General features: G+C 40.1%; 1 protein-coding gene across 3 annotated transcripts in view; it reads right to left on the reverse strand.

Moving 5' to 3' along the window:
* Positions 1 to 17,071, reverse strand: part of SEMA5A (semaphorin 5A) — a 327,513-nt gene that overhangs the window by 206,550 nt on the left and 103,892 nt on the right. For all 3 annotated transcript variants that reach the window (XM_049823923.1, XM_049823924.1, XM_049823926.1), the window contains exon 4: positions 507 to 606. In XM_049823923.1, the coding sequence (XP_049679880.1) occupies positions 507 to 606 (100 nt within the window). The remainder of the gene's footprint in view (positions 1 to 506; positions 607 to 17,071) is intronic.

Genomic DNA, 17,071 nt, shown 5'->3' on the forward strand with positions numbered 1-17,071 from the left:
ACCTAAGACAGTGTCACTTCATCACAGCTTGCAAAGTACTGTCCTACTGTGCAAAAATTATGATTATCACTGACTTTACCACTAATTTACCAGATCGTTCCTGGCATTGTACTGAATAATTATTAGAATCATCCAAGCACAAAGAGACTTATTGTGTGGCCAAATTTGGGATCATCATAAGTTTTATGCTATGGTAATTTTTGTCACATTGTCATACAGCATCTGCCTGTTCTACTGTATGCATCCAAAGTTTGAGAGTACTGCAGGACAATCCTCTTAAAAATGAGAATAGTGTAAGCTATTAGGATCCTTGATAGCAGGCAGTCCATCTTTTAACTTGGGTCAGGAATAAGAGAATTAAACATATATAATGTTCAGTTTAGTGGGTCTGGAAGGTAGGGGTGTCACACAAGAGCAAGCTGATGTTAGAATTTGGCTCAATATTACTTAGCAACAAAGAACAACATCCAGTCTGATGCAACATGAAAATAAAATAGATTTCTCACCTTGCTCCAGCAATAAGCTCTTTTTGTCCTGGGTCAAACGTTAACTGTGAGAAATCCACAGCATCTTCTGCTCTGAACACATGCAACCAAGGGGCAATTTCTAAAAACAATCAAGAAATACAACTGTTACTGTAAAGTCATAGTTGCAGTACATCAGGTAGCTAACGTTACATTTCCAGATATTGTGGGGCTGAAAGTTTTCTCAGTTTGGTCCTCTAAGGAAACATGGGAGACTTTTACCACTATACCACGTAATATAAAATCACTATAACAATATAAATGGTTCTTCAAAGAAAGTGCAGTTGTACAAAAGCCTCATCCTGTAGAGTTTCTCTCCCAATTCTCAAGATATTGAAGCATTTTTCTTGGTGGTGTTTGGTTCTTTTTTTTTAATGTAGTCACAAATTAGTGGTCTGAAACATATATGAAAGGTGAAGAAGGCTGTGTATGTACAACACAACTGGCCACGGAACTGTCTATTTGAAGACTACAGCTGTGAAATAGTCAATAGAAAGACCAAAAGGTGAGCACATGGTCATGACCACTTAGAATACAGAGTCAACACCAACCCCCACCCCGAGAATGCTGTGGCACCGTAATTTTTGATACTGGTATCACCAGTTGCAGCTCAGGTTGCCAAAACTCATTCTAAGCTCTTTTCTTCACTGATGAGCATATTTTTCCTTTTGCAAATGTCTGGGTTGAAATAATCCATGTCTGGTGCCTCTTTCAGAATGATTTGTTCCTAATTTAAATGTTAAAGTTTTAGTACAAGTAGGTCATCCATTTCTAAGGAGAGGGCCCAGGAGAAAAACGTTATTCTGTGTCAAAACGTGCTCAGCCGTTGCAGAGAACCATTAAACGCACTGTGCAGAAGCTGTAGCATCATATACTTTGGCAAAACAGATGGAACCGTGCAGTAGAATCACTTGGGTGTCAGAAAACTAACTTCTGCATTTTTAATGACAGCCTCTATGCATCTGGGCAATTTCAGGCCTGTAATGGCAGTTTGTACACGTTCTGCAGAACTTGTAGCTAAATTCACTGTTGATTCCATCTGCATTGGATAGGTTCTCAAATAAGGGTCTGAATGCTGGGCAGGAAAGGGGACGGGGCCGCATATTAGATAACTATGATTACAGCTGCCATCAGCTACTACTGCAGATGCTGTGCATAGAACCTAGCAGGATTCTATAGGAGGAAGAAAAAAACCACACACACACATATGTTATAGGCCTATGTAGCCTTATACATACTTATTGTTCTATTTATATATATAAGGCTACACAGACAAGCCCAAAGGAGAAATTTCTTAAGTTTTTTGTAGTTGATTTCGCAACCTTAACTTTTTAGTCATGCATTTTGTACGAAACAATCAATTGCAAAGTTCTAAAAAGTTGAGATATTAGGTAGCACATGAAGATAAGGAAATCCAGATGCAAGTCTTGAAGAATCTCACTTACTGGAGAAAAAGAAGAGGGGGGGGGGGGGGGGGGGGAAGAAAAGAAAAGAAAGCCAAATAAAACTTTGTTTATCAATTCATCAGCCAATGTATCTAAAATCTCCATAAATTCCCTCAGACATTGCCCACATGGACACAGAATACGCACATGGTCTTCACAGAAGAAATACACACATACACACACATGCACACCCAACCAGAAATGGCTCTCAGTTCTGAGAGATGCAGAGAGGCTACTTTTCCTTCTGCCAAGCACTGTGCCTAGGACAGAAATGGATGTAAAGCCATTTTATAAACTAGCAGAAATTCAGACAAAATCATAATACTGATGAATAACTGACAGAACCACAGCACAGATATCCTATGGAAAAAAATCAGGGCTTTAAAGACGGAACAGAGCACCCAGACTGGGAGTCCAACCAAGCCAGTGGGCAGAGGCTGCAAGAGGGGCTGGAAGGACAACCCAGGACTCGGGTTTAGTCCCTTGGCTGCCGCGTTCGCCTTCCACGTGGTTGCACGAGCCGTGGGAAGTGCTGCCTCACACATACAGGGAATTTGCACCCTTCAAGACGGCAGCCACGGCTCCCTGGGCTCACTCTCTGCCTCTGCTTGCACCCAGAGGATTCTGCCTCCGACACACAATCTTGCAGAATCGCACACAAGTCTGCTCCTAAACTGCCAAAGTACAACTCAGGCTATCAATGTATTAACATTCAAATTTGTATTGCTGCATGCAAATAAGCAGAGCTGAAAACGCCACCGGCTCAGCAGCAGATCTGCACGCGGGTAAAGCCGGACCCACTGTGCAAACAGCAGTTTCTGAAAGAGAGACAAGGCAAGCAGCTGAGAACGGGAGCACTTCAGCTCCATAGTGGCAGGACAAATAAGACCCTTGGTCTCCTGTAAAACAAGGAAAGCAGTAGCTCTCCATAGCATGGGCAGGCCAGGGACATTTCAGTACGCAGAGGTATTACAGCGCCAGAAGACTACAGGAAAGACTGAGATTCAAGGACACAATTCTCTTCCACTTGTCCCGCTGGCTCATGAAGGCACAATAAAGCTTCGAAGTACAGCAAGCGGGTGATTGAGACCATTTCCAGGTCTGGAGTAAGGGGGCAGGGGCCAGGCAGGGCATGGCAAGCCAGGCTAGAGAATGAGAAGAGAATAAGGACTTGCTAAGAAATCTTTCTGAAACCCGATTCCCCTCTGTCCCTCCAAAATATAAATTATTTTATCCTGCCTTTGTTGCATTCAGCAGTGTTCTTGCTTGAGGGAATAAGGTCAGGAAGAGCAAATGGCAGCTAGGGCTGGGGGTTTTTTCAGCAAACACTCTGAAACTGTATCTCGTGTCTCACAGTGGCATCGTGTGTAACACAAGAATAAGCCTTTATGGGATAAAGCTACAACTTTGTGATACTTCTGTAAGAGAAAAAAAAAAACCACCAAAAAACACCACCAACAAAGAAAACAAACAAAAAAGACAATCAAACAAAACCATGTAAGCTGTAAAAGTAAAAGCTTATTGGTGAAATTCTGCTTTGAGTTACACTACAGAAAATTTACATAACAGAATAATTAGATTTATTTTCATCTAATGAGCAAAATCTAGCTGAAAAGCCTTAGGTGAAACAAGACCTTTCAGTTCTGTTACAAGTTATCTCCTTAGAGTAAAAAATGCATAACAAGCTATTAAAGATCTATGAATTATTTTTCTTCAACTTAAAAACTCATGGTAAAGTAGTAGACAATTAGAATTTCACTTTATTAATAGTTTTCACGTAGATGCAACATGACAAGCTTTACAAAACAACGCAACTATAGATTTTGTATACTACAGCAGTACTATAAATACATGTGTAAGTGAATTAAGCTGGCCTGCTGGCACACAACCTAATCATACAGCCTGCTGAGCCCAGTTGACCAAGAGCAGCTTCCCTCCCCTTTCCAATCCCAGCCCTCCCCTTCCCCGCACTCCCTTCCCTTTCCTCTGCCTCGCTTCACGTGCAGCACAGTAGAACCCCTCGCTCTTAATGACTTCTCTCGTTACTCCTGATACTGAAAACACTTATTCAGACACACTTTCAACCTGGATTGTCGTGTCGTCCCCCCGCAAAAGTAAGCATGCATGTTTACCGTTCCGCAGACATCAGTCTCAAACTTAAAGCTACCCACGGAAAACTGTATCTTGGTATACCTACAGTCGTGACAACAGGTGGACTCCAACACACGCTGGGTCCTTTCAGTATATTCAAGACATACTTACCCTTAGCAAAAAAAGGTTGGTTTGTGGGGTTTTTAATTGCGATTACAGGACTGAAATCTGCAGGCAGGCCTTATAACTCTAAAACATTCCTGAAAGAATATGCGTGTTTTCCTGTGGAACTAAAAAATGGATATTGAAAAAGCTGGATTCTGAGAAAGCTACAGCTCTCTTTCACATGCTGTGGGTATTCCCGGGGGTTTTGGTTTGTTGTTGTCTTTTTTTTGTTTTGGGTTTTTTTTTTAATATCTTAGATTTAACAGGAAACAAAGTTTGTCATGGCTCATAAACCTATGGCAAAGCAAATGCACCAAAGTCCCATCGGCTCCTAGGAAAGGTCCAGGGAGTCTCCTAAAGAGCTTTAAAGACAAGGGAGATTAACAATCAAAGCTGGGCAGGAAGACATTAGATACTCATACAAAAAATGTAATCCCAAAATCTGTCTCAGTTTTACTTTAAATTTAGTAACTGCCCAACAGGCCATAGCTTGTTTGGTTTACATTGTCCAAGGACTTGGTAAGGGCTGAGCTCTACGGTTCATCACAAATGAAATAGTGAAGTTCTCTCTAACCTAAATTTCATTATTTAGCCCTTCAAAGTAGAGCCACAGTAAACAGTAAAATAAATTGAGAAATGACTAATAAGGAATGGAGTGGTAGGTTTCGAACTGAATTCAGAAGTGATCTTTCATGGTAAATAACAAAGACAATAAATCTCATTAAAAAATTAACATAGATATTAAAAATTTCAGTAGTGTCTATTTGTGCGTGTATGTATGTGACACCTCATGCCACAGTGTCCTTTTTGAAAATAGTAAGCACAAAGTTAAACATATGCACAGTACCACCTTCTTGAAGAAATTCTGTTAGCATTATTATAATAATAATAATTAATAATAATAATAATACCACCACAGTTGAAAACTAGCAGATTTGCAATATTAACAGAAGTCTCTGGGTGGCATCGGTACGACAAATTCACTAATCTTATCATAAGAAAATTAAAATATACCACCTCATGCTAAAGTTAGTTCATAATTAAACGTATCTAATCCAAGGATGATAGAATAATCCCCATCTTCTTGAAGATGCATAATGATTTTAGCCTAACTTAGATCTTGATACTCAAGTTATATTACTATCCCCTTCAAAGGCAGCGGGACGAGTCAGAAGGCTCCGCAGCGACGTGCCACGCTGACTCCCTTACATCGCCCCCGCCGCCCTGGTGCCAGCCCCAGTAACCCCAGGGGAACCTGTGAAGCGAGGTGTCACGGCTGGCAAGTGGCGATCCGCCTCTCCACTTGTTCAGTGAGCCCTGTTTCAGGATTTATGTGCAACATTCGCTCTTTAAGGACACAGTTAGGTGCACTTGTAAACACTCTGCTGTGACGCTTCAGAACTCTGTTGTCCCTAGCTGTTTTAAAACTAGGACTGAGAAAAACAAGATCTTCATCAGGAATTTCTGCACATCACTGGTACCAATTCAGTGTGATTGTTAAGTGCTCATTTTAAAATCCACAGTATAATAGAAATATATCCATGAATAATATATTCACTCAGAACAACTTCAGGAAAATAAGCACTTCTCTGTGTTAGGAAAAAAAAAAAAAAAAAAAAAGAGAAGAAAAATGGCATGCCAGAGCCTGTTGCATCTTTTAGAATTCACTTTTGTCTATACTTTTTTTCTTACATTTCCACTCACCAGTCTTTTCTAGCTCTTTCACTGTATTGTCTCCTCACAGAAATGCATTAAACACACCCTTGCTGGTAGGTCATTGACTTGCTGCAGATGAAAGGAAAAAGGTACCACAGCTTGAGCAAAGAAAGGAAATAAGTGCAAATACCATTCCACAGGTTCCAACAAAAAAAAGAGGACTCTATCATGACAGTTCAGCCAAAGAACGACTGTACTACTTCCAAAACAAATCACAATTCACCCCTGCTTATCCGAAAGGGGCTGAGGCTTAGGTTGTCAACAACATAACATTTCTCTAGGACTTATTCAAGGCATGTGTTGCTCAGCATTCGTGTACAATGACTCCATGTTTTAAATAATTTTGACCAATAAGGTTTTTACAAAAGAAAAGAGTAGTAAATAACAGGAAGAAAGCAGCTATAGTTACAAATATGTGTCAGTGACAATATAAGATACCACATACAGGTGGGTTTTTTTCCTCAGATGAGCTTCTGAAAACACAGCCGCAAGCAGACTGCTAGCTCAGGCACCAGGGCTTGTCCGGCTGTCGGTGTAGTGGAGAGAAACCTGTGCTACACCTCAACAGACCACGGCTGCCGGGGAGCCCACCGCAGCTATGGTGGTTCTATTTCTGGTACATAGTGCTTAAACCCACACAAATGCAAGTTCTTCTTTACGTATTTGTAAAGTCATTCTTTACATATTTGTACTTACTTTGGACCCAATCCTTCCTCTATCCTAGCCTAGCACTGTTGCAAAACAGGCCAGAACAGGCTTTTCCCAATGGGTATATTCCTGTCGGATGCATTAACCATGAAACCTTTAAAAGTGCCACTTATTTTGAGAAAGACAAGCAAAGACAACACAAGCAAATCATACACCAAAAAGCTCATGTAACAAATACAGTAAGCACAGCAAAGATTTTTCCATTTCTCTCAGAGAAAAGACTCATTCTAGGAGTTAGAAGTGCCCCAGCAAAACCAATATGCTAATTACTCTCCTCTCAAAATCTGAGCACAAACATCTGCCTTGCTACTTGCTATTCTTCCAAAAGGCCCATGGTAGAAGCTGAGCACTTTGAAGGCGGCAGCTCAGTGCAAAGCAGAGAAGTCTGTTACAGGCTGCTTTGCCAACACCTGTAATTCCAGACATATGCTTTCTAAATGCAACGGTATGTTGGCAGATCTGCTTCCAGCACCATATACCTCCTTAGCTTTTACGATCCCGACTGCTTAGGCAGGCCGTCTTGCAGAGCTGTGTCACTATGGTGACTGTGCCTTGCCCGTGCCGCGGAGCTCTCTTCCACGGGAGGTTTGGGGAAAAGCCCACGGGCAGATGCTGCGGAGTGCCTGGTGCCTGGGCTGTGCCTGCAGGCTTCCCGCAGGATGCAAAGCCAAGAGCACTCAATACAGTTACGGACTCAGGTCAACACGCCGGGCGTTCGTTAACCCTTCCTCCACGGCTCCTAATGCTGTCCTCCTTCAGCATGCCTTTCAGAGGCAGAGAAAGGAATTATTAATGCTTCGTACAATCATGGAGCTTAAAGGTAGTACCAGCATTGCATAGGTCTGTTACGATACTCAGTATTCCGTTTAATGAAGAAGACATTACATTTATTCCTTACCATACAGAACATATTTATACCAAGGCTGTGTACACTGAGGACTGTAGTAATACAGAATTAAGAGTATGTAGACATCATAACTGGGAAACAAAAGAATATGTATTTATAGTAGCTAATCCCTGATTTTTAATAAAATTGAAAATTAAAAATATTTCTTATAAAAATTAAGAAATTTTTTTTTCATCTAGGTAATACATTGAAGAATATAGGCATTCTGGTAATTAGACGGTAAGAACTGTACAGTTTCTAAAATAGGGATCCAGGAAGATATAAGAAAATAAAACATTTCTTCCCACCAAGGAAAAAAAAATTGAAAAATTGTTTAGGCAGGGTTAGCTAATGCAATCCAATCCTCTGTAAAAGAAAAGATGGAGTTACAACTTTGCCCAGCATGATTAAATCAGCAACCACAAACTAAAAGATTCCTCTTTTAAGTCTTACCACACTACATTTGGTTCCCCTTTGGAAACAAGAAAATGTGTCAGATCTCCATCTGCAGTTCAGAGCTCATCTTTGCTTATAGGGAGGGGGAAAAAAAAAAAACCAAAACAAAACAAACCACAAACAAGAAAAAACGAACAAAGAGACAAAACCAACCTCAAAACTACAGCTCCCTTTCAAGATTCAGTATTCTGGAGGTCTCTTTAGATCACAAACAAGGAAGCTGCCTTCCTTCTATCCAACGCAATATAACACAGTCCTGAAGTTTGCTGTTCCTTACAAAGAGAACTGCAGAGGCCAAGAAAAAAAAAAAAAAAGTAGCTCTAGCCTTATCTAGAAGCTCTGACAGGTCTCCAAGTTCCTCTCCACTTTAAATCATCTGTAATAAAACAAATCCCAAGACCATAAACCTCTCGATTTTTTCCAGAAAGTTCAACACCTGCTTATTGGGCCTTCATTTTTTTTAAACAACCATTACAGCATCAGAACAATCTTGGAGGTAATGAGGCAGAGCTATAAGTAATTGATTTGTTATTAATGGGAAAAACAGACAATAGAGCATACTTAAAATGTATGTTTCTTGACTTTAAATGAGGGAATCGGCACGTCTTGCTTAAGCTGACTGTAAACGTCCTTCCTTCCACCCAAGTCCTCCCATCTGTCCTCGGTTCTCTCACCGGGCACAGAGTCACTGCCTCCGCGATTTGCCTGCTGGTCCCCCGGCGGGGCAGGTGCAGTCACAGCTCCTGCCCTGCCCTGGTTCCCCGACTTGCTTTTACACCCTGCTTTAACCTCCAAAGTCTCAAGGTCTAAAATCCAGCCCGCATTCCTGTTTTCTTCATCCTGCCAGAGCTTCCCCAGCTAGAAGTACATATTTCTGCATTCGTATGTGTGTGCATATGTCTATTACTGGGATAATTAAAGGGAATTTGGGTTCTGACTGTCTGTGCCCTCAGGGAAGAGACAGTAACATCTGCTGCAATGACTACTTATTTCTTATTTTTCTGAACAAGGGGTTTGAATTGTTTATGCTGCACTGTTCAAACACACACACTGCATACAAATACAAGAAGGTGTAAGGGAAAAAAGATTGAACCCCCACCTAGATGAAAGCGGTTTCAGCGCTACAAGCACAGTTTTTATGTACTCGGAATCACCTGTGAGTTCTACAGAAATTATGCAGTGACAAGGTATCAGCCATGATATACAATTACAGCCCCTTTGAGTTTTTTTTTCTCTCATACACAGAAACAGCATGAAACTAGAGCTCCAGACCATTCTAGGAAAAAAAAACACCAAAAAACAACAAAAAAAACCCAAAAGACAGTAAAACCTACTTTGCAAAAAATTACACTAGGCAGCTGGAAGAGATCTCATTAACCATACCCTTCCCACTTCTAAGGAAACAAACCCGTGACTCAAACGTGGCATACCTGATGTTATAATATTTTTAAATTATACAGTATCAGTCATTTGAGGATAGCATTCTATTTAAAAATAATAACTAAGTATGCTTAACAACAGTTTAAGTTGCCAAGAACTGTGCTTAAAATTTTTCAGTTGCCTGATCTTGTGCACAGTATTTTGAACAACAAATGTAAAGTGACTGTCAAGTAAGCCGAGAGTTGATACAGGATTTCCAAATCCTGGTTAGCTTTAAAGCAAAAGGCCTACCAATCTTTACGAATTATTCAAATTAGGAGCCATGAAAATATCATGACAGCAGACTACCATGAAGAAACAAATAAAAATTAAGGAAAAAGGAAAAGGGAAGAGCCAAAACTGAAGCATCTGAGTTTGGGGGGCTTAGTTCTGGGGTTTCCCCCATGATGCATTTAAATGCAATGCAGACTCATATTTGTCTACTTGTGGACTGCTTTCAACTGTCATTCTTACCCCCTTTCGTCATCGCATACATCGGTTCTTATTATTTTGTAACAGAATACTCATAAGTATCAGCCTGAATGACATCACCTTGACATAAACTCAAACGCACTGCTGTAGAAACACAGTAGGGACTGCAACCTGCCCTCTTGCTGTTTAGATTCTCCACTATCTCAGCTGTGGGAAACTGCTGTCCTCCTAATAATCATTAAACTTTGTTTTCTGGAAGCTGTCAGAAGCAGATTTAGCAACCCCGCTCTTCCCGAATTGTGTATACACCTGGCTGTACAACAGATAGAAGTTCACGGGCAGTGGATGCTTACAAGAGAAAACAAACGTAACAAAGAATTTCCAAAGTGGGGCACCTGGAGAATGACAAGACAGATTTCAGGTATTGCGCTTGTAAGGGCAACCATGGAGTCACCTCTCCCACATTTCACAGCCAGGATGAGTCTTCTGTGTATCAGTAAATAGCTTAACACGCATTAGAAGAAGGCGCTTAGACAGGAAGCAGAGAGATCTGAGGGAATCACTGGAAACTACTAAAACCAATTTACTCTAGCAGGCTACAGGTGAAGGAATGGTTTACACATTGTATCACTTTAACTCAAGATTCTTACATCTAAACACACAGACACATGCATATATATTCGGGCAAAGGAGCAGACATCCAGGCCAGAAACCTAAAACACATACAAATTGCCAAGTTAGTGGGAGAAAAAAAACCCAAACAAACAATCAAACCAAAACCAACCAAACCCAAACAACAAATCCAATAGTTTTAAGATGAAAGGTGACCAGAAGCCTGTCATCAGATCAGAAGCAGATTAAAATAGCGATGGGATAATGTTCAGGTAAGGAGGCACAAGAAGGTATACAACATAAAAACATAGATAGTGCAGTGCTAATGAAAGGTGCTGAAGCAAAGATCCAGAGAGTTTCAAAAAAATTTTCAGGGAATGTTCTGGACCAACAGTACCATAATGAGAAAACAGTGAGGCTAAGTTCACAGGCTTTAAGAGACAGGGAAGCCTGGGGGACAGCATATGTATAGAAAGAGTATGTTACGTAAGATTTAAATAGAGGGCATAGAGGGAAAGACCAGAAGAATGATGGGAATACACCAGGGAGAAGCCAAAGGGGGAGAGAAAACCTCAGGGAAACACAAGAATTATTATCCTGCACTGGACTTATGTTCCTTCTGTTTTAATATCCTGTTTCCATCAGCTGCTAGTTCAAGATGGCCCAGAAAAAAAGGTCTAAGGAGTCTGCTATAGACAGCAGTGGTATTATCAATCAAGTCTTAATATTATGTCTCAATCCAATCGCTAAAAGTGAGGAATGGTCTAAACCTGAAACATATAATTTAAGAGCAGAAAAGGGGGAGGAAAGTACAGAAAGGTAATCAACACAAGAGATTTAAAATAAAAAAACATTATAAGAAGGGTGTGAGAATTCTGAGGAGAAAGAAAAAAACATCAGTGAATGAAGAAGGATGAACCAAGAGAGACTTTCACGCAATTTACACTGTAAATGACCTTGCAGGTCAGCTGATCCACACTTCAGGGTAGGGACTCATTCAGCAGGATAGGCAGAGATGAGCACACTACTGTAATAAGGACTTTTTCTGAGCTGTGAAAACTGCACCATGAAGCTCAGCTGTGTCTTGACATGTGGAAATACTCCTTGCTCCACGTGCCCTTCCTATACTGGTGAAAGATTTATTTTGCCCTGGGGAGGTTCTGCCAGTCAAAACCCAGTAACTTCACACCTCAACCAGCACAGAGCCGTGATGCTCTTCCCAGCGAGGGCAGCTCCCCCCTCCAGTGACCAGCTCTGGCCCCACGCTGCCGCTGCTCATCTTCCCGAGGGTGACGCAGGGGGACAGACTGACCGCGTAACGCACTTGACAGTTAAAACAATGCTGTTATTTTTGTGGGAAATACCCATGTTGCAATTAGCAAGACCTTGTTTCTAGAACTGACCATCTTGCAACAACGCATTCCTATTTACGTTGGCATATAAACATACTAAACTTCTTTATTTACATTGGTTTAGCATAATACAATTTCTTGATTCTATCAGTTCTGCCCAAGGCTATAGCTCATAAAATACTTTCAGGTCTGAAGATTCTTAATGCAAAAAAATACAAAACCCAACAAAACAAGTCATATCGTAACACAAAGGGTGTACGGGGTAAAACCTGACACTAATGTTGGTAAGAGCTTGGAGCCAGGACTTCAAAGTGGAACATACTCCCCACCCCCTCTGTTCCCCCACCACAAAAACAAAAAAGATGCTCCCCAAGCCAAAAAAAGAAAACAACAAGCAAAAAAAAGAAAAGGAAAAACCACAATCCCACAAACAACAGAACAGCACTTGTCTTCATAGAAATTATTTTTGTCCTAAAGGTCAGTGTCAAACTCAAGGTATCTGTCATTATTAACAACTACTTTAGTCGATTTACCGTAGAGCTAGTTGTAAAATGGTGAGGTCCTAATTCTCAGAAATGGTAGACAAGAACCACATTTCTTTGTCCATAAAGCCTTCAGAACAAAACCTGAAGTGCGCACTGTAAGTGGAAAGACAAGCTTACGACAAGCCAAAGCGTGGTCTCACCTGAATGTGACAAATTGCCATGTAACAAGTATCTACCATGTTCAGCCACAGAAACAGAATCAGCTGCTATTCAGTGTCCTATAGTATTGGCAATAGCAAACGAGCAGTGCCACAGAAGGGAAGCAGGAAAGAAAGCATGTGAAATAAAAAAAATCATTTTGAAGAAGTACTGACTGCACTTCTCAACGTCCACCCAGTCTGCCGAATAAGCACAAAGTATCTCTGGAAGTTTATTTAAGAAATTAAGGGAAAAACCAAAAAGTAACAGATGTTTATCCTCCGCCTCTAAGATGCCTGGAAATTGTAGAGCTCCAGGTAAGGCCTAAGGGTGGCCAAGGGTTTCCCCAGATCTCTCAGCCAATGCAATAGCCAGCAGAAGGTGACATTCAGCAACAGGCAGTAAGGGCAATATTGTGTTTCCTCTTGTCTTTAAACACACCAAAACTTCTAGAAGATGATCTAACTTCAGCTGCTTAGCAGCTGTATTTCTTGGTTGCTGATCTGTTTAACATCCAGTTTGGATGTTTTACAGCCTTTCAGTAAAAGCGCCCATCTCCATTAAAAATACATCTCTTTCGAAGAAAAAAAAAAAAACCCAACACACAAAAACAAAAACAAACAACCCCCGCCCCCAAAAAAAAACCCAAAAAACAAACAAAACCAAAAAAACCCCAGATTTTAATTCCACCTGCCCGCTTTGTACAGCTAGTGGAATGTGGCAGGAGTGTCACTCATTCTGCTGCTTCATTAACAACCAGGAAATTTCACATGCTCCAAACATCCACTTTAGGGCAACAGGGAAGAAATCAGCCATGGAGAGGCCATGGAAGGGCTCATAGGACATGTCTGTGCAGCTCACTAGTCATTGCAGCCACTGCTGATTTTCAATTATCAGAAACGTATTCAAATTATTAACATTCTATGATAGTCCAGCACTTGGCTGGGATGCCAAAAGAACTGTAAATTGATGCTTGCTTTAAAAAGTTATGACTTCCACCAAAAAAAACAAAAAAGTTAGCTGGTATGCAAGTCCTTTGCTTAGAGAATTCAGTCCCTGCCATGCCCTGTTTTTTATGGGAATGCACAAGATAGATACTGGATGATTCAACGAAATAGTAAGGGGATAGTACCCTTCAATCTTCAAAGCTATAAATTTTGAAGTTAACAGTAAGCAGTTGAAAGTTGCCATTCCCCAGCAGGCACTTGGTCTCCTGTACAAAAGTAAAGGCAAACCTGATTCAATACAAAAGAAAATATACAACTGGTGGAGGAATTATTTTGCTCCTTGAGAGGGGCTGGTTCTTGGTGGGGTAGTGCAAGCAATCTTGTAGTCCTATCATCTACACAAACCAAAGTTGCAATATCTAGCAGTCAACTTTTCTGCACTGATGAATCATCTTTATGATCATCTTTTTCACTTATCACTCATCTTCACTTACGAATCATCTTTTTTTCTAAAAGAAAAACCCAAAAGAGAATAGGGGATGGAAAGCAATGCACCTCAATCCCACTGCTGAAGCTGGCAGGAGATCTTTAAAGTGTATTTTTGAAAACTAGTGGAAAGAGAAGGAAAAAGCAATAAAACCTGAGCAGCTTAATAGACAACTATTAGTTTAAACAGTAGCTTGCAACAAGATTAGGGGAAAGAGAAAAGAGTACAAACAAAAACAAGTTCATACACCACGTATCCTTCTTCATTCAGCCCACATGTTATTTCCTCTTGGCACATGTGAAGTGCATGCACTCTATATACAAACCACACGATAAAATGAGCAGAGTGATGTACTGAGTCTACATTACTTAGACAAACATCAAGTGAGGGAATTCTGTGGTGGTTAGACAATAAGGTTAAGAAAATATATTTCTTAGGATTCCTGAACCAAGGAATCAAAAAAAAAAAAAAAAAAAACCAAAAAAACAAACCACCAAAACTATGCTAATTTTCTTTTCTGGTTAGCCTCAAGTAGAAATGAAAGGTTTATGTTCATTTCTTCTATGGATTGAGACATGTTATTTTTGAGCATGTTTATTCAACAGATAATGTCTTTACAGCACAGCATCTATTTAAAATATCACTAAAATACAGCTTCTAAAATTATGTCAACTAATGCTTTTTTTGTTAAGACAGCACAACCTTAAAGTCTGATTACTTTATGGAAGCATAAAAGAATGACATTTGCCCCAGAGTGGATGATCTCAGCTGTACCCTCAACAACCATTAAGTCAAGTTAACAACTGCACTTTATTTCTGATAGAAAAGCCTAAGAATTTTGACTCTATGCAGGTAAACTGCAAGACAGTCAATGCTTACAACTTCACAGCTGAAATTGGAGTTGGAGCAATTTTTTTCCCAGCTTACTCTCACGCACCACTAAGCTAGTTGGGTTAGCTCCTTCAGTTCTACCTCACGGATGGGGTCTGCCTACAGCACGGCTCTTCAGCTGAGCGTGCGAGTTTTGACAGGTCTAATAGTTTCAGAGTTCAACAAATGGGGGGGGGGGGGGGGGGGCACTGTAACTACTTACACACCCCTTTTTTTAATTTTTTTTTTTGAATCAGCAATAAAATATCAGCTCCACAGAGAGCTACCACAGAGGTTCTGTAGAGCAGGTGGCTAAGTGCTTTGAAACCTATGGAAATATTTAGACAAACATGACACTAAACTGGTTTGCTTTGTTGTTTGCATAAGAATAGTTCAACTTTTTATAAACAGTCATTGTTTCTCATAGGCATCTTATTTTTCTAAACATTGTTTGCCTGTTATTTACCCCTCACTGTTCCTACCCAGAGGAAGCTTGGTTTCCACAGCCTTTTCTAACTGTTTAGGTTAAACACATCTCTCTACTATATCAAGAGAGTATGTTTTCCAAGAAACTGACCATCAGTAAACCCTAATACACTTTACAGAGCTAACACTTCATACCTACATGCACATGAAAGTATACCCAGATAAAATAACATTTAATAAAAAAGAAAATTGTACCAGCTTATTTCAGCCCTTTTTCTTTCTTAACTCTTATTTCAAGAATATACATACTTATTTACACATTGTAAACATATGGAAACATATGCAAAGACCGATAATTTCACACTACGAGTCTCTGTGTGTCAATTCTGTCACCTGCACCTTGTTTCCTTGCACCCAATTCTCTAAGTCGCACACAATTTATAACCTCTTGACTCTAACGCCTCTGTTGGACTTACGGTAGCATAGCTGATGAATCCTCATCAATTAAAGGTTTCGCAGCTGTTAAGAATTGATTTCAGGATTCTGTGTTGGTCTAGCAGCACTAATGATGTCAATAGCTACAGAGGGCATTTTCCTATAGGCATTCACAAAGTCAGTAAGTGCCACAGGAAGAATACAGAAACTGGGAGGAGGCCTGGTTGAATCCTGCCAACTCCTACTGCAGGATTCATTCACAGAGTAGCTCTGCTCACGCACATCTCTCTTTTTATACTTTGGTACCCCAAGTAGTCCGTCCCTAACATACAGGTTCAAAGAGAAACCTCTCGGTCATCTTTTCCTTCGGTCTCGCATCTTCTGTTTTCCCTGAACTAGCCGTCCTGCAACTACAAGTCAACCGCTGTGCCCACAGCGGCTACGTGACCTAGCTTTCACGTCCTGTATACTGCATTGCAAATACGTTTCTACACGCACTTTCTAAGATTTACTGATGATTCCTGACAGGTTATTGTGGTGAGTATGAACAACAGCTTGTCAGAATATTTTTAAGTGAAGGAAAACTTTTTCAAGATACATCAGTTCATAAAAGCTAAGGTATGTCATGGATATGTACAGATTAATGACATTTTTACCACAAATGTCAAGAGAGAGTCTGGCATTGAAAATCTTACTAAGTCTCATATTAACAATCTGACAATTATTGCTTCTACATAATTGTATTTCCCACATATATTAACAGCAAAAAGGAATTGGTTTTGTTCAGTAAACTCTAACCGTGACACTACCTCTGGCTACATCAAAAGATGCAACTGAAACAAGACGACAGAGGAGGTCTCTGTCCCCAAAAAGCCTTAGCATAGTAACCTAGAACCGGAAGGACATCACTAGAAAGTAAATATGACAGAGAACAATAAAGGTCTAAAAGCCAGGATCAGGCTAAGTTCAAGCTACTCTCTTAAAAGGTTTATGAATATGATTCAACCAACAACACATTTTTAATAAACATTTAGCACATGGCTCTGGTAATGAGTCTCAATTATTTGCTTTTACAGTTGCATGTACCAAAAAAAAAAAAAAAAAAGTACATGCAGCGATCCCTTAGTTTGTGAAATTAAGCACTTAAGTGCCAGAATTGTAATTGTGTTACTTTAATATACAACATTGTGTATGCATGTTATAATAAAAATAACATTTTTAATTCAACTTACACCCAACATAAATGCTAAGAAAACCAGATATTTCATCAGAATAAATCATACTATTTAGTCCTTCAATAAATGAGAGATAAAGGTCCTTCCTTCACAGCAGACTGATGGTTTGCTGTTCCCAGGTACAGAATGTAACCACTTTAGTTCATTCTCCAATGTATTGGAGAAAGGCACAGCTGGTGCCA

Source organism: Accipiter gentilis, chromosome 20, assembly GCF_929443795.1.
Source record: "Accipiter gentilis chromosome 20, bAccGen1.1, whole genome shotgun sequence".
Classification (NCBI taxonomy): domain Eukaryota; kingdom Metazoa; phylum Chordata; class Aves; order Accipitriformes; family Accipitridae; genus Astur; species Astur gentilis.